At 43.1% G+C, this 21,477-nt stretch overlaps 1 protein-coding gene across 2 annotated transcripts in view; it reads right to left on the bottom strand.

The window, feature by feature from the left end:
• The window catches only part of ERBB4 (erb-b2 receptor tyrosine kinase 4), a 590,650-nt gene that overhangs the window by 187,236 nt on the left and 381,937 nt on the right, over positions 1-21,477 (bottom strand). For both annotated transcript variants that reach the window (XM_054515325.1, XM_036387293.2), the window contains exon 4: positions 7,161-7,295. In XM_054515325.1, coding sequence (XP_054371300.1) covers positions 7,161-7,295 — 135 coding nt within the window. The remainder of the gene's footprint in view (positions 1-7,160; positions 7,296-21,477) is intronic.

Genomic DNA, 21,477 nt, shown 5'->3' with positions numbered 1-21,477 from the left:
CACATGAAAAATGCATTAAGACCCAGTTAAATGGGGACTCTCCAAAAGTAGCTGTAAATGAGCAATTATAATACAATTGGGGTGTTGCTCCCAAGGGATCCCCAGGACTGACACTTCTTAATATTCCCGACAAAGGTTTAGAAATTATTAAAATATGCCAGGCAATAAAGTGTACAGATGACAAGAAGAGTGAAATCCCAGCAAATTACAGTGAGGAGCAGCCAGTATCAGAGAGTGAGCCAGGCTGGCAGCTAAGCTGGACTCACTCACACCAAATGACTTTTATAGAGCAAAACATAGGATTGCATATTTCAGAACAGAACACACAGGCTGTATTTGCTGGGGGAAAAAAGGAGTCTCTAGAGCACACAGATATCAGAACTGCCTGAACACCAAATTCTTCACATGAAGCTGAAACACAAAGGGTTTAATTTTTACTTCTATTGGTTATAAGAGGAATAAAATGCCACACATGCTTTGGCTTCAGCCTTCTAAAAGCAAACTGAAAAATACACAGTTTACATTGATGAGCAATGAAAATTCCTCTGGGGCTGGAAAGAAATTCCTCCTTGTGAGAGATGGGAGAGCCTCATCTGTCCAGCTTCTGGAAGAATATCAGGAGGTGAGCTGATGACACAGTACACAGAGAGAAAAAGCTGGCTAGGAAAGCTCTTTGAGCCAGCCACAGAAAGTGCAAGATGCAACATAAAAATTGTGCTCAGGTTAGAGATAAAGGCAGCTGCTATTATTCCTTTTAATACTGGCAAGTAACCAATTTCTGGAGGGATGGCTGCACTTCTGCAAAGCTCCAGGGCAGTGCCAGGAGAGTGCACAGAGCACCAGAGGCCACGGCCACTGGGACCTCAAAGCCAGGCTGGAAGATGAGCTGTGCTCAGAGAAGTCACCGAGCTCCACACCGGGCAAGCTGCTGATACTCCAGGCCTCTGCATACAGGAAATAGAGCTAAAAATGTTTCAAGGCTCCTTTTGCTCTGGAAAAATCTATGAATCAATAGGCAAAGAAGAGCCAAGTTTTGGAAGAGAGTTTTCAAGCAGTGTTTCCCTGGAATACACCAAGGGATTTATTGAGGCACACCCCTGAAGACCAAGTCTTTTCTCCTCTCTCACAGCTCAGAACTGGGCTGTTCTCACTCCACAGGCTGCAATTAGACACAAAGCAATGACAGAGGAGTACCACGCTGTGAAGAGCAAGGAACTGAAGTTGTTCTGTTTGAAAAAGTACCTTGCCAAAAATTCCAGCTTTATTCACAGCTGACAGGCACTCAGTTAAAAAGCCACATCGACAAAAGGAATTTTTTCCAGAGATCTCACTACACTTCAGTCTGAGCAAAACTTGGTTTCAAGAAAATACTTGAATCAAATTTCAAGAAAAGTCCAGCATTTTTTAAAATAACTCCTGAAAAGCAACTTAATTTTTTTTAAACTTGAAAATTTTAGAGTGATTTTTGCATCCATATTACCCAAACAGTCACCAACTCTATCATGAACAGCATCTACAGTTTCAGTATTTTTAAGAGCATTATTGATTGATTTGAACATGCTATTGGCTATGGAAGTGACCTCAATGCAACAATTCAAACTCTACAAGCTTTTCTGTGAAACAAAAGCTCCAAGTAAAGTTCCTCTGAAAATTCTCATTTAATACTACGGTCTTGGTCAAATGGCGTAAAAGAGCTCACCTGACAAAATGTGAGGCTTGTCCAGCTCCTGCTAACAACAAAACTGAGGAGAACACTGAAGACACAGATGAAAGCAGCCAGATTTTCCCTGGAGACTCTCCCAAAAGCTGCTCAGAGATCTCTACTAATCTGGAGGCATTTTAGGCAAGAAGCCTAATTCTTTGTCCCTGCTTTATTTATTTTCCCTGCTAGGAGCTGCACCCTGGGTTTCTACCTCTGAAGAGCAGAGCTGCAGCTCTTCAGTTCAGGGACTGAATCCAAAAAGTGGATGTCTGACAGGGGAATAGTCTCTTGCAAAGCAAAGCTTCAGCATGTTTGGTCAATGCTTGAATTTATGGCTGATTTGTGGAAGGAGAGAAAATAGATTTTCAGTGTTGTTGCAGAAACTATTTCAATAAAGCAAACCTAAAGGGAAAATGTGGTTCCTTGGAGAGTGAAGTGCTTTGGAGATTCCCATTGCGATGTGCTCAGCCTAAAACCCCAGGCTGGCAGCACAGAATTCAGGTAAACACAAGAGAAGGCTGCTTTCAAGTTAGCACTAATTCCAAAAGCTTCAGCTACGAGATAGCAGAATGGGAAGGGATAGGAATGTGCCCCCTGTTGACAGAGTAACAAAACTATCCTTTGTCCCCTCAAAAAGGAAAGAAGCCCAGAAGTTTCTCTCCTCAATTAGGTGAAAAAGGCATCTCATAGGCCTGGGGGACTTCACCTCAAACTTAAGGATAGCCAATTGGACAGGAGCCAAAAAGTCCCACCCTGGGCAATTTACTAGAAAAAGAAGAGAACAAAGAAACCAATAGCTTTTGTGAGGGGTTTTACCAGGAGCAAGAACCTCTTGAACCTGGCTCGGTTTTTCTCTGTTTGTTATTTTGCCCTTTATTAAACCTTTTTGTTCCCAACGCTGCAACAGAAGCCATCCTGCTGATTTTAAGCCTCCAAAGGTAGCTGAGCTATCTTGGGTGAGTAATAGACCCCCAAGAGCTTATGAGACCTGGCTCGAGGAGGCTACTATTACTGGGAGGTGTAAATATTTCAGTGTGTGTGTGTGAGAGTCAAAATGCCAGGCACAGAGGCTGTGTCCAGGGCGAGCTGAAGCACGTGTGGTCCCTGGTGCAGGGTTTGTTTATCTGAGCACTGAGTCAGCAGCCACTGAACGGTGACACTGTGTCACTCAGAGGCCTCCAACATGAGCTCTCCTGCATGCATTTGATCAGAACTCGAAGAAAAAAGGAGAAGCAGCACTCAGGATTCACATGTCTGCGGGATTTCTGTCAGTGTTTAAGACACCATGGCCTTTTCAACAGGCTCCTCAGCACTGATGTGACAATGAAAGCCCATGAAGAAGGGAATCAGAGGAGCTTTAGCCACAGAGTTCACTGGCCATATTCCCTTCTGTTTGGCACTGATGTGAATGAAGGAGATTGCCAGTGTGATAGATGAGTAATGCTGTGATTGACTCTCAGAATTAATGGACAAATATCATGTATATAGGTTAAGAAAAGTTTTATAGATTTATAGTTATGTTGTACCCCCTCCCATGGTTATCAAGGGACAGCTGGAGCTGGGACATCTGGGAGGGCTGGCTTGCCACTAAGGTGACATCTGATCTCCAGTCAGGATTTGAGGAAGAGATCACCACTGGACAGCAAAGAAGGGGTTGATGGACGAACTTTGAGAGGGGTTAAAGGGTTAAAAAGGATAAAACCTCCATTGTGAGGGGGCTGAGCACATGGCGGGGAAAATCTTTTGCTCCCAGCTCCATAACCTTTTTTCTTTATCCAGTCTTCTGTTGTATTTTTGATAAGGTTTAATAAACCTTCCTAAACTATGAAAAGTGAGTAGCTATTTCTCACACCAGAATTGGCAGACCCAAGGTATGAAATAGCCACAGAGGCAGGGGACTGATTTTACTTCAGAGCCTCTTCCTTTCACTCCACCCTTTTGCCTTCCTCTGCTGATTGCAGTGGAGCAGCAAGAGAGGGTTCAAGTGAAATTATCCCTGAAATCAGACCATTATCAGCTTTCCCAGCTGGCTGGGGAAGGGAACAGCATGGGCACCTGCAGTGGCAGCTCCCTGCAGGGCTGTGCCTGAGCTCCCACACACGCTGGTGCCCAGCTGTGCCTGGTGTGACGCTGCATTCACATCAACCTGCTGCAGGCACTCTGGCCATGGCAAAGCCCAGCAAGCATGGGGGTCTTCTCTGGGCTGGGCACTCCTCTTTTGGACATGTAGGCACCTCTGGGCAGGTTTGTTTTTTTTGGAAACAACACCAGTGATGCCAGAGTGTCAAACTGTGTTTGGATGAGGTAACAAATTCTGACACCCATGGCAGGTCACAGCCTCTGTCCCTGCATGTATTCTGTGCCAGCTGTGGGAGAGGTTTTACAGCAACTTCTGTGAGCCAGAGAGAAGTCTGATAAGAGGATCCATGTTTACCCCTGAAAGAATTTTCTACCAAGGTTGTTGACATAGAAACCAAGAGTGAAAGAAGGATAAATAAGAGAAACCTGCAAGTGCCTATTCCAATGAGCACTTTGTTTGTCTCTGGTGACCAATGAGTAAAGCATAAACTTATGGGTTTTGTAAGAATGTATAAAAAGCATGCATGCTATAATAAAACTAGGTTTGAAACCTTCTGAAAATGGAGTGTGTTGCTTTGTATTGTCTCTGTCTCAACTATGACAGTGAGGGACCACTGCCCTCACAATTCCTGGGGTAAAAGGTGCCCTCCAGTCCTGCCAGTCATGGCTAAATGTGATACATGATGCTGCTAGCCAGGTCTTAAAGGATGTCACAGATTTCCCTAAATTACTGCTAGGATGGACTTTGCTGAGCTTCACACAGCAGGTTTGGTTGGTTCACATTCCCTCTACAAAGGTTTGTAGATAAACAGTAAAATCCAGTAGTTCTTTCCAAAATATTTTGACATTGGGATATGCTCAATAATGCCAAGCAACACGTACTTCTGTATTCCAGTGGATTTAGCCAAGATTTCTGTTGGAAATTAGGAGACACCCAAGACTTAAACAGTAAATACATACACATGCTGGATCCAGAAAAGCCTGAGTCACAGTCTGTGCAGAAAAGAACTTTGTAATGCACTGAGCATCATCTGCAGCAGCGGAGAAAAGCAAGGCTGGGCACAGCAAGCACTCACATTACTTTAGCAGGTAGTGAAAAGTGACAAGTGAACCAAAATTGAGAAGCATATACCTTATTTAATGAGATTCTATACCAATTTCCAGGGTTAAAATTCAAGGTTCATTTCTCCAAGTCCTATGTGTGTGCACAGTACATGCATGCACCCACACATAGACAGGTATATAATTACAGACTATTTTAAATGGTGATTTCTGTACCTGAGTTCTTTGCTACCCAAAGCCTTAGGACCTTTTTAAGCATTTGCTGTCTTTTTGTATAATGGGGTTTATATTTTCACCTGTGCAAGCTGTGAAGACAAATGGTTTGGATTAGCTAATTTAATCAAATTTCACGGGACTCGTGAATTGTATTGAGATGGGATCCAGTTTCTCAGAAGATTCTTATGTTTATTAAGTTAAATACAGTCCAGTTGTGCACTGCTTCATCCCAAGTAAGGAAAAACAGAGTAAAATTTGTGTAGATATCTTAATGAAGCTGACTTGGTACATAGCTCTCCATCATCATTGAAAAAAGGCTGTTTATCTTATTTATCAAATACAAATGGCAAAGCACAAATTGTTCCTTCCCTATATTTCAAAGCAACTCAAAAGGAATAAAAAAAAGTTTGAAGAAAACTGGACTTTGCTACACACACCCTTTCATCTAGCTGTGTGTGGGCACTAACATCTGCCTCCTTTGCTTTCAGAGTGCTTTCTACAAGTACTCAGAATGGATCTTGTTCCAGTTCTTCTGGAGTCACATGTAGAACTTCTGTTACCTCAAAAGGATAGTATTGATCTTGGTTGCTTTTTTAAAAGAGCAGAAGCATTTGTCTTGAAGAACTGGGAAAGGTTAAAAGAAAACCCAATAAGAGAACAAAACAGAGTAAGAACCAAGTCTTTTTCTTGAAGCAATGATTCATAAAAGGGCACAGGCATTCCCTCACCTTCAAAGGTTTCATCAGCTCTGCCTAGAACTGATCATCAGCAGTGATGAGGGTTTTTAAGATGCAAATAAAGAGAGCTGGCTGCATTACAACTATGTCAGGTTTCCAGCCAGAAGGGATGAGGCTCAGCTCTGGAGCTGGGATGTGGAGGAGCAGTGCAGCTTGGCAGGCTCCTGAAGGAAGCTTTATCACAAGTACCTGTGCTCTGGTATTAAGGGGAGCAGATGAGATATACAAAAGCAAGGCAGCCTTCTATAAAATCTATTGCACCACAAAGCACCTGGTTAAAAACAAGTTGCTGCTTAGAAATTATGGGGACTCATCAAATGGTCCCTATCCAGAGTCTCAATATTTTATTTTTTTTTTTTGAGTTGCCACCATATGACAGAAGAAATGAAATGTTTCTTGGCTGTAGTGAAATTTAGAGAGGCAATGTGTCATTTATACATCCTCAAGGGACACCTTCAGATATTGAAAGCAATCCAAAATGTCCCCAAATCTGGAATGCTCAGAACAATATGTCTGCTGTGGTGCCACCTTTGACATGTGATAGAAACTTTTTCCCAGCCTGACTCTGAATTTCAGTGTTGGTACATCCTGAGGGTACTGTTTAACAGCACAGCATTCATTCTGAATGCACTTTACTCCATTATGGAATATTTTGCTTAAACACTCTGTATCCCTGTCACCACCATTCACTACAATCCATTATTGCTGCAAGAATCATAAGAATGATTCACTCAAGGCAAATAATTCTTGGGAAGGGAAATAGAAAAACTCTAAGCACACAGATATTTCAAGTTTGGAATGGAAAGCATTAAAACAAAGAAAATGTAGTAAAAAGCAGAGAATGATTTATTATATTGTGAAGAACACCCCATCCTCTGCAAATTCTCTCTCTTCAGCAATATACACACAAGAAAACAGGATAACTATTTCTTTGAGGTTCACTTCTCATCTAAAGTCAGAATATCCATGAGCTTTTACCATAATTACTCCAGCAGCTAATTATGATGCCACAGAGAGACCATTGTGGCTCAAGGACCAGCCTGAGCAGCAGGAAGAAATGCAAAGCAAACAAGACTGTCTGTGCTTCCACAGCACCACAGTGGCTTTAGCAACAAAGAAGAAAAAGAAAACGCAGAAGAAAGAAAACAGATGAGAGAAAATTCAGAAAATCTATGATGTTCACAAATACCCTCTATGGACACTGTTTCTGAGAACAGACTAAGTGGTCCTCCAAGAAGTAAACAAACTTAGGAAAATTTACCATCATAACTCTCCGTAACAGAGGATCAGGGAAAACTTGTGGCCATATTTATCCAGTTTCATGCTGAGGGGATGACAAGGCAGAGAATAAAAGCAGTACTTACATCCTGAGCTGCCATTGGTTGGAACCAGAGTGAAGTTGGAGGCCCAGGGGTTCCGCACGATGTCTTGCCAATGAATGGTGTCTGCAAAGCAGAGGAATTTGTTCTGGCCAACATACACCCCTCCATTCAGTATCTCTGTGCACAAGAACAAGAGAACAACATACTTGTAAAACTTCAGACAGCTGATTCAATCTACTGCTAAATGTGTGTTGGAGAGAGGGCATGAAATTTAAATGCAAAAGAAAATTCTGACTGTAATCTTATTAAATAATCTGCAAACTGGAGGATAAGCAGCTCACAGTATTGGTAAACAGGAATCCTTTATTCACATACAGAAGAAACCTGATGAAGACTGACACACAGTTGTTGACTTTTTGTCCCAGTGTGATCATGTATGGAACAGTTTTGTATTTTGTAGGTAAAATAACCTTCAGCACTTAAATGACTTGAAAAACACAAGCAATCAATCACACTATACTGCATTTCATTAATTTGCAGAAAGGCTTAAAACTTAAAATAAAGAACTATGCTGTGATGAGCCCACAGGACATGAGAAGGGCCAGGCAGAATGAGGTCTGGAGAAAATGTTATATAAGAGCCTGGGCTGCTGTAATACCATCATCCAAAACACCCCAATACTCCAAGCAACTGTCCAAATCTCATACACTATGATCCAAACCTCTTATGGACATGCCTTGCTGGAAGCTTTGTGCTACAGATGGTTTTTAAACAGGTAAACATTTGTGGTTTCTTGTTAGGTTGTGGGGATTTTGTGTGTTTTGTTGGGGTTTTTGGATTTTCTTTTTATTTTCACATTGATAGCAGTTTGTTTAGAAAGCTGCTCTGCTGCCCTGTCTCTGAAGACTTGATTCATCAAATCTCAACATGAAAATGATCTTACAGTTGTTGGCTATAGCACCAGGCTTTCCTTTGGATCAAAAACTTTTTTTTTCTTATCCCCTAAACCCTTGTTCAAATTCACAATTCCTCTACTTAACCTGTCTCTTTTATTTCCAAAGCAGCAGACAATGCCTGTGACTTTGATGAAAGTTAACAGGAAATGTGAGTCAGTGTCAGAGCTTCCAGCCTCAGCAGAGAAATGCTGAAGGTTAGTTACTAATGACACCTTGGAATGACATGAAGTGGTGCTGCAGAGCCAGGAGTGCCACACACAGACATTAAGAATAATTCCTGACTTTGGTAGTAGCAATTAAGGTAGTCTGAGAATCCTCATCTGCCAGGAAAACGTTTAAAAGCGGGAGTGGGAATGCAAAACCTTTACACACATCACTGTGTTCTATTTCTTTTTTAAATTTCAGAGTTTCCAGGTCACAGCATGTAAATGAAGCAGCCCCCAATCAAGGAATGTATTAAATAAAGGATCATCTGTAAATACATCTTCCCACCATATTAATCAGTATTACTATTTCTTAGAAACCTCTGGTTTAAAAGCTTGGCTTTTCATTGAAAAGGGGCTTATAAATGAGAACAATGATAATAATCTGCTCCAGAAAAACAGTCCAGATTAGAGATATAGCAATGATCTGTCTGTATAATATTCTTATGATCACAGGAAAAAACCATACAGCATCTGTTAACAATTTTGCTCTGGGGATAAAGGGGGTCTTAGAAGAACACCTGAAATCATGATCAGTGGCGATTTCTCTGTGTTGTCTCAGCTATACTGGATTACCTAATCCATTATGGCCCAGATTTTGATTAAAAATAACATTAAAACAGTGAAAAATCTGCATTTATTGCTTCTTGAACACACACACTTGTTGGATTAAGTTTTTTTTTTACTTAGAGATGGGGTAACTGTGTTTTAAAAACTTTTATTCTATTTTCAATCTCATGTGAAGGGTGACATAATACAGATATTATAATTCATGCTATCACATTCAGAAGCCAACTATTTTCTAATTACAATACATTATAAGCTTTGAAAAATCTCTTCAAGCCCATTTCCCCCACACAATTCTACACAGTTCCTCTGTCAGCTGGCACAATTTCTGGGTTTCAGAGCATCCCCTCATGACAATGCCTATCCAAATTTCTTTCCTGCTAGGAACTTTGATACATTCTTGTATAGCAGGATCTCAATCTAAAAGTAATTCTAATAGTTTTAATTTGTGGAGAAAGATCTTTTTTTCAGCATGAAGGTAAGCAGGAAGTGTATCATATGCTGTATTTCAGGGAAGCCACCACCTTCCACTGTGATTTACTAAAAGTAACCACAAAAATGCTCTGACTTGCCTCATCACTGAATAGCAGGTGCTATTTCTGCTGCTTTTTCCCAAAAATGGGATACAGTCCCTCCAATTTCCCTGCACTGCACCATTTTTCACCAGTGACAGAATTAAAGTTTCCAGGTTATTGAGGTGCTGAGGTGCAAACACACCTGACTAATATCAAAAGTGGGTTCTTGTGGATATGAAGTGACACTGAGTTCAAAGTTTAGTACAATCTTTAGAGCACTTGTCTTTGACTCTTCCTGCTCTCTGGGCCCCAGATTCATTTCCACTCCACCTTCCCAATCCAACCTATCCTCCTTTTCTTTACACCAAGTCCTTGGTGTGTGTAAATCAGCACAGATGCATTGGCTTCACTGACTTCAACTCAAAATGCATTTTGCACTTCTTTGCCCTCTCTTAGCAAGAACAATGCCTGGGAAGAGCTAATAAACTCTGTTACATGTTAAGCAAATGAAGCACAACTGTAATCAATATACAATAGAGCTGCTGTATAATGAACTCATCATCATAAAGTCATCATCTCATTTTAATTTACAGCCCTGAAAGTGGGAGATAAAGTTAAACAATGAACAGGAGGAGAAAGGCAGGATCTCTGCCTGTGCAGGCAGCAATGGAAGCCAGACAAAAAGAGGATTCTTCTCCTGTGTGCAACACCTGAGGTGTCTCTGTGCTCAGCTCTTTCTAAGGCTGGAGCAGAAGAGAAAATGCCAAGTCCCTGAGTGAATTTTGTGAACAAAGAAGCCAGTTCCTGCCAGAGAAGCCCCAAACCAGACTGCTCAGAGTGAAACATTTTAAATACCATTTGGGGATAGTATTTTTGTCTTCTAAAACAATTTTTTGTGACACTGGAAAGCTGTTAGTGCAAGTATGACCCTGCTAGCAGCAAGTGCTACCCTTGGGTTTCCACCCTGCTCAGGGACATCAAGGTACAAAAGGGGATTTCTAAGCACAAGACCCACTAGCTTTCACTGGGAAGAGTTCCTAGAAGTGCCTGACAACTTTGGACATCTTTCTGGAAGGTGTAACTCTTCAGAGTACCATGATCTCCTAGGCTGGCACCAGGGCTGCAGCCCCGTGTCCTGAGCAAAGGAGTAGCACCAAGGGCTTTTGCCACTTGATTCTGAAGTGAAGGACAAATCTTATCTTCCTTATTAGAACTACTCTACTGGCTTAAAAGCAGTATAATTCTGCAGCCAAAGTTATACAAAAATAAATCAGCATGTGTCCTTGCCACTGAATTCTGTCATTATTTTGCTTATTACTCTCAAATGATTATGGGGAACTTTGATCTGCATATTATTAAAATTCTCTTAAATGGTTATTTACTCAGGAAGATAAATCAGAAATGTATTATCTGCTGCTATAGCTGCTGTTTTCCTGCTTTCATTAGCTAGTAAAACATTCCCACAGACTTTGGTAACCTACCATACAATGCTAACAGGAGAGATGGAGAGGTACAGGTCTCTGGCAACCAAGAAACACAAGCACCTCACACTGAAGTGCCAGGAACACACACACAGGTACACCACACAGGTCATTCTTAGTGTAGCAAGCTCAAAAAGGGGCTCAGAGCTTGGCTGAAGTCACTAAAAGCACATTATCAGCCACCAGAAGCACACAATCACTGCAAACAGACACTGGCTCTGCAAGGGTGGTGTCTGCTTAGACCAGAGAGGAAAACCACTCTTCTTCTTCCATCTGTTAAAAGGGCATTTTATTGAAACTGGCTTTTTTTTTGATATACAGTGTAATCCCTCATGGTCTGCTATGCAATTTCTAACGTGGTTTAAATTGGCAAAACATGTTTTCATTCTCTAATGCATCCTGGAGTGAAAGTTACTCATGTATGTTTATATACAGTGGGAGTTGTAAACATCTATGTAGCTGTAGAATCTGTTTCTAAAATTGTTACAAAAATGGTTATAAAATGGCTATTGCTATTCCAGGTTGCAAATTAAAAGCTCTTCTCTGGTGTTACAAAATCAGCTGGCACTAGGAACTGGAAGATGGCATGGTGAGAGGGAAAAGAACTAGCTCTGAAGTGGGCAGGCAAAGGGGAGGGAGTTAATTAGGACAAACTGTGTAGGTCCACTCTAACCACTTCCAAAGCAAACCAGAATACAGCTTACACCTTTCAAGCTGGCTATGAAGGCAGCAGCTGTCTTTTATACCCCACCATAAAGAGGAATATCCTGCATGTATGTTTTATATAACACATGCTGATGACACTGAATTCCCAAGGTCAGCCTCACGGGAGCTGAAGCACCTTTGCAGGGTGATAGTGCTGCATTTTTACCACAAACACCCCAGTGATGGGGATCTCTTCTCCTGTTTAACCCAAGATGCTGAATGCATCATCTGAAAACAGCTTAGGCCTGGAAATTTCATGCCAAACCAAGTCTTTTGAGCCCTCACAGCACAGTTCATTGCTGATGACCCACTGGGAAAGCACTTCAGGTCCATCATTAATAAGCTCTGTCTTAAAGGGTAATGAGAACTGGGTGCTTCAGGAGACAATAGCTCATCCATCATCAATCAAGATCTGAAGTTTTTATACAGATGATTTAAGAAGAGTTGGACTGTGCAAAATTGAAATGTCACATTTGTATTGGGAGATGGGGGTGTTTGGTAATGAAAATGAGAGTTTTAACCTTCTCCATTTCAGCTCAATGACCATACTCAAAAGCTCGTGGATGTGGAATCTATATCCCAAGCAGAAGCCCCAGACAGCCTTCGATCTCAATTATACAATTTCAAGTACAGTTTATTTGGGTCATTAGCTGGAAGTCAGTTTCAAGGCTTGATGGAAACAGCAAGATATTCTTTATTTCTATCAAAAGCAATCAGTGTTATGTGCAGCCTGTGGGTTTGTACTTCCAACTGCTCAATAACTAAGAACACTGGGTTATAGAACCTGAGCATAATATTTATTTCTACTTATTGTAGAACCTGAGCATAAATCTTCTAATCCTAGCTCCCTGTTTTGCTGCTTAAATAAAAATTGATCATTTGATTACCTTCCACTGAGCTGGATGGGGCACCCTCCTCACCTGAGGTGTGTGAAGACAGGCTCACAGGGCTCTTGCAACCATTTAGCTACTTCATTAGAGGACAGCAGGCTCTGGGCCACTCTTTGTAGCCATCTCCCCAAAGGGAATATCTATTTCATGAACAGCTTCAGCCAGAGAAGACATTTGTACTTGCATTATTCCTCTGTCTGTGCATGCTTGAATTCTGCTTTCTCACAGCCTTTTTAAAATAAGACACCAAATCATTTACCTGCTGTCCTGGTTTTGCCAGGTTTTGTCTGGTTAACTCTGTAGAAAGAAAAAACAATGCAAAATACCCAGCCCTTTGGGATGAACACCCTAGATGTTCCATGATCACATTTTTCTTTGGGAAGTGCCTGTATGTGTGTGCAGGGCTGTGTCAGGCATGGACACTGTTTCACCCTATGGCCACTGGGCACAAGATGTGTCAGACACATGGCCCTAAAGGGTTCTGTGCATGGACAAAGAGATCCCAAATACTGCAGAAGAGAATAGCAACAGCTGAATCCAACGAGTAACACAAAAGCCCTACACCACCAAAGGGGAAGAAAACACTTGGGTGTGAACTCAGTTTAAGATGTGCTTCTGCTCATCAGAAACAGGCCTGTTGTGAAGTGTAATTTTTTTCACTCAGTATACTTGGCTTGTGCTAAAGGAAATGAATGGTCTGTGTCCCCAGTCCTGCTAGATTCTATGCAGTAGGGGTTGTAAACATCTATTCAGCTGTAGAGTCTCTTTCTAAAATTGTTACAAAACTGATCTTAGTGCTTTCTCCCTTTACTTCCAGTGACCACAGCAGCTTCTGCCTACCTGGATCTTGATTCCCTGAAGCACCCAGCCCAGGTTCACATTTAAATCCTTCCCTTCCCCTCCACTCTGGAGGAGGGTCTCTGCTCTGCAGTAATTACTCTGCTTTGAGAAGGGAGCTTCAAATCAATGTTACCTTTGTTAGCCACACCCCTGCCATCAGCATTACATGTCCCTGATGTTAAATAACCAGTCAGACACTCGACCAGCCCCAACTCTGCCCTTCCCTTTGCAGATGGGAACTGCAGGAGCAGCACTACCTGTTTACAGCTGTACCCACCTCATTCGTTTCCTATCATGAGCTTTTCAAAAGCTGTTTGACCCTGTTGACTTTGCAGGAGGAGCTTTCCTGTAATATATTGGCTCTGTTACAGGGATATTAATTTTCAGGATGAGATGCTAATTGCCTCACTTTGTCCAGTCAAATTCTGAACCTGGTGTTAGAAGCCAAGTGCCTTGAGTTGCTGTTTACTCAATATAATTCATGGGCTTGACAGGTAGATTAACAGATCTCAACCTTACAACTGGAACAATCCAAGGGACTTCCTGTGGGTCCTTCCAAGTCAGGGAAAGAGGCTGAACAAGCCTGAAGAAGTGATGATTGGGAAGGGGGGACCTCTAATTGCAGCCTGCAGGAAGACTAGAGGGGAGCACAGACTCTTCTCAGAGGTGCCCAAGGACAAGAGGCAACAGGCACCAGCTGCAACAGAGGAAACATTGATTGGAACTGAGACAATATTGTTCCCAGCTGGAGTGTGGTTAAGAGCAGACTGATCAGAGAATTGGTGCTATCTCCATCTCTAGAGATTCTAATAAACAATGAACAACCTGATTCTTGTCTGAAGTTATCTTGCTCTTAGCAGAAGATTGGACCAGATGACCTCCAGATAGTACTTCCAACACAAGTTATTTTGTCCTTTTACAGTTATTAATCATCTGCTACCACAGTACTCACAACACTCCCTCAGCAATCCATTCTCTCAATTTTTATGAAAGCATACTTCATTTTAAAATTTAACCTACTGGTAAGCATTAGGTGATACAAAACACCCACCTGGAAGTTGACATATATTTAAAAGCACATCATGTGCATGTATTAAGAAATGCTCCAGTATTTGAAATACAGAGCCTGTGTCACTGTCCCCCATTGCATGCAAAGGGGACACGTGGACTGAGATCAATGACAAAACTGCTGCCCTTCAATCTTCTGATTTTTGGTTAGCAAAAAGAAAATTGCATTTATTTAAGTCACTGGAGAGAATCAGTGATGAGTTTCAAATTACTGTCTAGGGAGAGAGTGACACATGGCTGGCTCAGCCCAGAAGACACTCTGGTGCTCAGTGAGAGCAGCAATATTCCAACAGCCAGGAATGAGCACTCATCTCATTCCCAGCAGCCATGACTTCATCCTCAGGTATCCCAGCCCTCCCTGATGGGGATACCTGAGTCCCAGTTACAGGAGCACACTCATGAAGAGGTGAGCTGGCTCTGCAGGGTACTGCTGTGTGCCTCTTCTGATTACACACCACTCCTGGGCAGTGCTTTCCTTCCAGCTGCTCCAAAAAACACACCTCTGAGTGTAGATTTCAGCCAGGACACCTGAGTATTCAAACATCATTAAAACCTTCTGAATCCAAACCAAATCATGTTTCCTGTGCTGTGCTCACAAAAGGAGCAGAAGAGGTGATGATGTGTTCTACACTGGGTGCACCAACAGGGCAAAGTCTGCTTGGTATCCCAGCAGGCTCCAGAAAGCCTGGAGGCTCTGACAGATACCCCAGTAGTGGAATTTATTTCTGCTGTCAGGTAATCTTTAACAGTGAGCATCCTACAGGACGTACTCTGGAGTAATGACCCAAAGCAGCTGTATCAGCGCTTGCCTTGCCTGCGCCTTTCACAACACAACCCTTGTTTTCTGCATCAGGCACCCTCCAAATTTGTTCAGTGAAGGCTGAACAGATCTCAGTGTCACTTTGTGTGCCCTCTTGAAATGCCCTACAGCATCACACTGATCAGCTGACACACAACCAAACCACCTCTCCTGACTCACCACTGTCGTTTCACATTCATTTTTCCTCATCATTTCTCCAGAGCTTTTGCTGTGATTGGAATGTTTCTCCAGGTGAGTGGCCCTACAACAACGTGAGTTGCTGCCAGCAGAGCTTCCTAGTGCCTCCAGGGCATTTCCACCAGCTGCAGATTCCTCCACAAACTCTCCAGTGAGCCACCAGTCCAGGTGGCCACGGGGTAAGACTACAGGTGGATTCTTCAACCACCCTCCTTCACCTCTGACTGCTCAGAGTGCAGGTGTGAGACACAGGAACCTAAACCTCAAAAGGGACTCTTCCACTTCCTTCTTTCCCTGATGTCAAGGGCAGGCAGACAACATTCAAGAGAGTCTGAAGAAATATGGGAAAGCAGTGGAGAGAGTCCTGCTCCAGGACAGAAAAAGAGGAAACTGTTGCTTGGGTTCATGTAATAGATATGAGGTCCATTGAGCCAAACAGAACCCATAAAGAAACCACCTCTCCACTGAAAACTATCTTACATGTCACATCATCTTTGTGGGCCAAAATTGAGAAATAGCACTGAGAGAACTTACTTTTCTTTTTTCCCCTGAAGTTTTCACAAAATTCCCTCAGTAGAGCACAGAGAGGATCATGATCTCATTTCTTCAGCCAGAATGAGTCTGCATTCTTTGACTGAATCACTTTTGTATTGCCAAGACAGACCCAAGCATTTAAAAGCCTCTCCTTGCCAGGACATTTGTATATAATATCTTGATCAAATGATCACATTGTGTTTCATGTATGCTGGTGGCAGCTCTCAGTCTGTCCCATCAGCTGAGATATGTGAGACTGCTATGTCACTTCTCTCCTGCCATCAGCTCTGTCTGTGAGAGTAAATGCTGCATGGCAGTTTGTCTGGCATTGCTGCTGCATCCAGGCCAGCTTTCCACATGGAAGTCAAGCAGCAGTAGGAACAGAAACCTGGGCAGGGCCAGGGGTATCTGAAGGCAGCAGAGCTTCCCTGCAGCACCCCCAGGAGTTTCAGCTCTGCCATTATCTGGTGGTGTATTCACCTTTTTTCTGACAAACTAAGCAGGCTGCTTTCTATCCCAAGCACATCTGGCACTCAGGCCTTCAACTTGGCAAACAGACTGATGGCCTTCTGTCTTGGAGTGCAAGTGCCTCAAGTACATCCTGATTGGCATCAACAGGCAGAAATTCCTTCTCTCTTTGAAAAAAATTGTCAAGATCTGGATGTAGTGGTACTTTCCTCCATTTTTCTGAAAGGCTGTAAAAAATTACTGGCTCCATAGAGCCCTTCTCTTTCAAAACTGTCATAATGTGGCTGGGAATAATCCTGGAAGGGTGCCCAGAGCCACGTCCAGCTGCATCCTGAGTTTCAGTACAAGTATTTGCATACAGGCTAGTAATTGGCATGCAGCTGGTTTTATGCCAGCTCCAGCAATTGCATAACCCAACTAATCTTTTCTCTGGGCTCCAAAGAGGAGTCTGTGTCTGCTGAGCTTAAAATTTCTGGATGGGATCTGTTCAAGTATGCTCTCACATTTCTATGCCACGCTGTTAACCTCTCCTGAGATACAGTGCTGACTCTTCAAAGAGGAATTTTAATTGAAATTTGTCTGAGGTAGGAGGCGCCTCTGCCTTTCCCTGGCTCTCCTGTGCTGAAACTGGGTGAATGACATGAACATCCTCCTCCTGCACAGAGGGCTGTGGAGGGACTCCTGGCCTCCTACAGGCTGTAACACCTTGGATTGCACTTGCCCTCCCAGTGCTGTGGCTGGGGACAGCCAGATAACCAAAAGAAGGACTGTAAGGTGAGGAACATGCATGTTAATCACAGAAATCAGTAAGGCCTTCTTTACAAGTTCATGGGTTTGAGGTCTGAGCCTCCACTATCCCAACTTCTACTTTTTCCCCTTCAACTGTAATAATTACTAAGAGGTCTCTGTCAGTCCTGCTTCTTGCTTCTGAAGGGACATTTCAATCAGGTTTCAGATCTGCTGGGGTGTCGGGGAGCCTGTCTACGTGGCTGAGCCACAGAGCCTGTGCTAACACAGATAAAATGCTCCTGCTAACAGTTCTCCATCCCCAAAACTCACATGCCCTCTGGGATGGTCACATTCAACCACACCTTTTTGACCTTATTAAGGTGTTTTAAGGGCTTATTTTACTTCTCATTATCCTCCCCTGACTCTTTTAGTAATAAATTCACTTCATACCTTTTAAGTTGAACCTGTTTTTCCCTTGCAGTATTTTTTTCCCAGTCCTTATCTAAACTCATGAACCTTTTCTTCTTTTTTTTTTGTCTCCTCTGCCCAGCTGTGGCAGGGGAGGGTGGGTGAGTGACTGTCATGAGTGCCTGGTGTTTGGCCAGTGTCAAACCATGACAAACTATTAACCTTGAACCAGATACTCGAGTGAAGAAAATAAGCACGTATGAATTCATGCCAGAATAACCACTTTGGATACAGAGAGCTAAAGCAGTGGGTGACAAAGTACTAAGCACAAGAGATAGTTCAGGGTGAGTGCATTCCCTGTTTTAAGACCACCATCACTCTCCTCAAGTGTCCCCTAGTTCTTCCAGCTGCTCTTAAATAGGAGCCCTTCTCATCCTCCACCAATCTTAATTTTAACAACATTTTGCCCCCCATTCTGTCTTTTTAAGAGCAACAATGTAAACCTGTCACAGTAAATGTCACAGTTGTGACAACCACAATACACAGAGCATCATCAGACAATTTCAGGAGGCCTTAAGCATTTGCCCACACACAGTAACACCAGGGCACCACAGCAGGCTGCAAGCATCTGCCCTTCTTGTTCTTCAGCCCAGCCTTTTATCCCCTCCTGTTGATGCCCTGCACCTGTGTGCCCTCTGTTCCCTTTGGTGGTTGCTCAGTGCCCCTGGGCACTCCATGGCTCGTTCCCTTCAATAGCATTCACCTGTCCTGCACAGCTGAGCCCACTGGGGATGAGGCTGGGCCAGTCCCACTCCCAATCACCACAAACTCTGTGCCTACACCACCCCTGTTCTTTCTTTCTTTCCTTCCATCATTATTTTGATGGCTACAAACATTTATCCAAGACACCCCTTTCTCCCCCCAGCAGAGGAACTGCAGTGAACCCAAAGTGCTCTCAGTGAGGCTGCAGTAGATCAGGAGAGATACTGTGGCCTGTTGTGACACAGAAGTAAAACTGCAGTGAGATCTATGTCACCACTAATAGGATATACTCAGCTCTCAGTAGTGGCATTTTCTGATCCATTCCTGTTCTGTATCCAGGAGTGTGGGTTACCTTCCTGGTCACATTTGATAGCAGAATGTATTTTCTTCCTGGCAAAAGAATCAGTTTGCTTCCAGTGTTTTACTGCAGTTAAACCAGCCCAAACAGTCTCTCTTTGCAGGCAGCAAATGTGTGGTTTGTCCTTGTCTATACTCCTGCTAAACTGCAGCTGGCACTGATTGATGGTGTTTGTTTCAGTGAGATCATTTTTAATAATGTAGACAACAGGAGGGAAGATCAAGTGCCCTGACCCACCAATTCTGCTGTACTAACTGCTATCCTGAGCAATGAGAACAAATCTTGGTAATACTTTTGCCAAAGGCCTTCCCAAATAACCCTACACATGAGAGGGGGAGCAGTTGAACAGCCCATGGGGTGTGAGCAGAGCTGCTGAGGGGGAACCAAAGCAACTCCTCTCCCAGCCTCAGGGCTCAGCTAAGTCAGAGTCAAGCCTGAATCTCTTCCCCTGCACTGCCCAAGGTTATCTTTGTGGCTGCTCTTACCACAGCCTTTAAGATCACAAATTATAAACAAATAATTCGGCAAGATCTCTTGAATGATAATTTCATTCTCAGTTCACAGAGCACCATGCCCAGAACTTAAAAAATATTGGTAAAGGGATGGGAATATTCATCCAATCCAGTATAGGGAGGGAGGATGTTCCTGGAATTATTGTAACCCTTTATTTGTCTTTAATAACCTGCCTTTCTCTTGAGCTTCAGGTGTCCTTGTTCAAACTGCATAGGCAGTGTAAGGCTGCAGAAGTTACAAACCTTGCTATGCCTGGTCTTCAAAGGCTACAAAACATCTGCTGGCTGGCAAGAGCAATTAATTAGCAAAATTGAAAAGATGGTTCCTTTGTACAAAGGCTTGGATGAATCAGGGGAGGGGGAGGTGACTCCAGGAAAGTGAAGCCTAGTGAAGGCCTGTAAGCTGTGTGCCTCTGGGCAAATTCCCAAGGCTGAAATCTCAAGGAATTTAATGCTTCTTAATTCCACAGGATCTTTAATTACAGCCAAGAGAAGGCAATGAGATGTGATGTCAATGTTTAAATGAAAATAAAGATAATAAAAAGCCTGTCAAATTTACCAGCCAGTCTCCCAGACACAGTCCCACACATGCTGAGCACCTGGGTGGGTGCTCAGAGAAAATAAGCAATTCCATGAACACAGTGACAGGAGAGGAAAATAAAAAGGCTCCCAAACCACCCTCCCCACACCTTCTTAGATGCTGTCTCCTCATTTTGTCTGAGTGATCTCAGGAAACGACAGTGCTGCTACATGTGCATTTTGGGAAGAGCTCATACTCTCACATGAATTGGACCAACATCCACTTACAAACCATCCTAGTAATTATGGACTTAATTACACGTTTGGGTGTTTGCAAGACACTTTTTTTTTGGAAAGCAAAGCTAACCCTTCTAACCCTTCTAGTTTAATACCCCCCAACAGTTCAACAAAACTCCCACTGGGCCACTGCACAGGGTGCATATGTATTGCCAACTCCTGTCTGCAGTTGTCAGAAGTTTGGTTATTTTTCACCCAAAAGCTGCCAGGTACTTCCAGGGGAGCTCAGGATTGCTGAGGAATTTTTACAATGTTCCTCCTGTGCCTTTCCAAGGTTGGAGAAGCAGCACTTAGGGATGGGACTCAGTGCTCAGGGCCCCAGCTGAGGGCACCATCTCCCTCTGAATCCATCTCTCCTGTGAATTTGCCAGGTGTGAAACTGTCTGGGAAGGGAGAGGCTGGTTCACCTGGGAAGAAGAACTGGGTGACAGCAAGAATTTGGATAAACAAGAGTCACCCTGTTCTTCTAAGTTCTTCTAAGCCTTCTGATGTTTACATTTTTGTAATGGAGTTTCTCATGCGCTTTTATGTAATTAATGATTGTTTTGCATTCCTTTCTGGAGGAGGAGAAATTTGATGGACTGTTGGTTTGACCAGTGTGGCTGGAGAGGTGGCAATTTCATCCTCCAATCCACGGTCACTTTTGAAGGTCTATAAATACTGGAGCCAGAAATAAACCACACTTTTTTGCCTTGGATGTTTCGGCGTGTGCGTGTCATTCATTTCGTGCCCTATTGCGACAAACAAGCCCAGCCCAGGCTCCTCCCCCTGCCAAGCCCTTCCATAAAATATCTTTTATACTATACTATAAAAGATATTCTAGGATTTGCACTAACACTTGCCCTACTCGTCCCCCTGGCCCTATTCTCCCCCAACCTCCTAGGAGACCCAGAAAACTTTACACCAGCCAAGGCTCTAGTTACTCCTCCCCACATCAAACCCAATGATGCTTTCACCCTGAGCCAGCTCCTGCCCCTTTGCCTAAGGTGAACAAAGGAGAAATGTCCCTGACTGCATGCCAGCACTTGGCACAAGAGGGACCAAGTGCCCAGGGGCTCCAGCAGCCACTCTGAGATCTCTGCAGTCACACTTGGATCAGTCACCTCAGTCTGACACCTCTCTTGCAGTTGCTCTTCTGCACCTGCTCCTGAATTATGGAAGAGGTGCTTTAAGTCCAAGCAAGCTTGAACCTGAACCTGGAGTTCAGTTGCCCAACTCTGACACAGAGATGATGGCTGGTCAAGCAGAGGAATGCAACACCAGGCACCAGCTGCTTCTCCCCAGCAGGCCACAGGTAGCACCCTCACTGTAAATTAAAATTAAACCTTCCAGATGCATAGTAAGGACTCAGAGGGATCTAAAGAAATTTCTGTTTAGAAAAAAGCCCCATAAAGAGACTCACTGCACTCTCTTAAAATAAGACAGAAGAAGAATAATGTGGCCACATATCAAATACACAGGAGAACAACCTTAAGCTGATAAACAACTACCTCTAATTAAAAATTAAGGATTTTTTTTTTCTTCAGTGACTTTGATTTCTTTTCAGAAAT

Source organism: Molothrus ater, chromosome 7 (assembly GCF_012460135.2).
Source record: "Molothrus ater isolate BHLD 08-10-18 breed brown headed cowbird chromosome 7, BPBGC_Mater_1.1, whole genome shotgun sequence".
NCBI classification, from domain to species: Eukaryota; Metazoa; Chordata; class Aves; order Passeriformes; family Icteridae; genus Molothrus; species Molothrus ater.
Note: the sequence above shows the minus strand (reverse complement) of the source record. Positions and strands in the feature narration are given on the sequence as shown.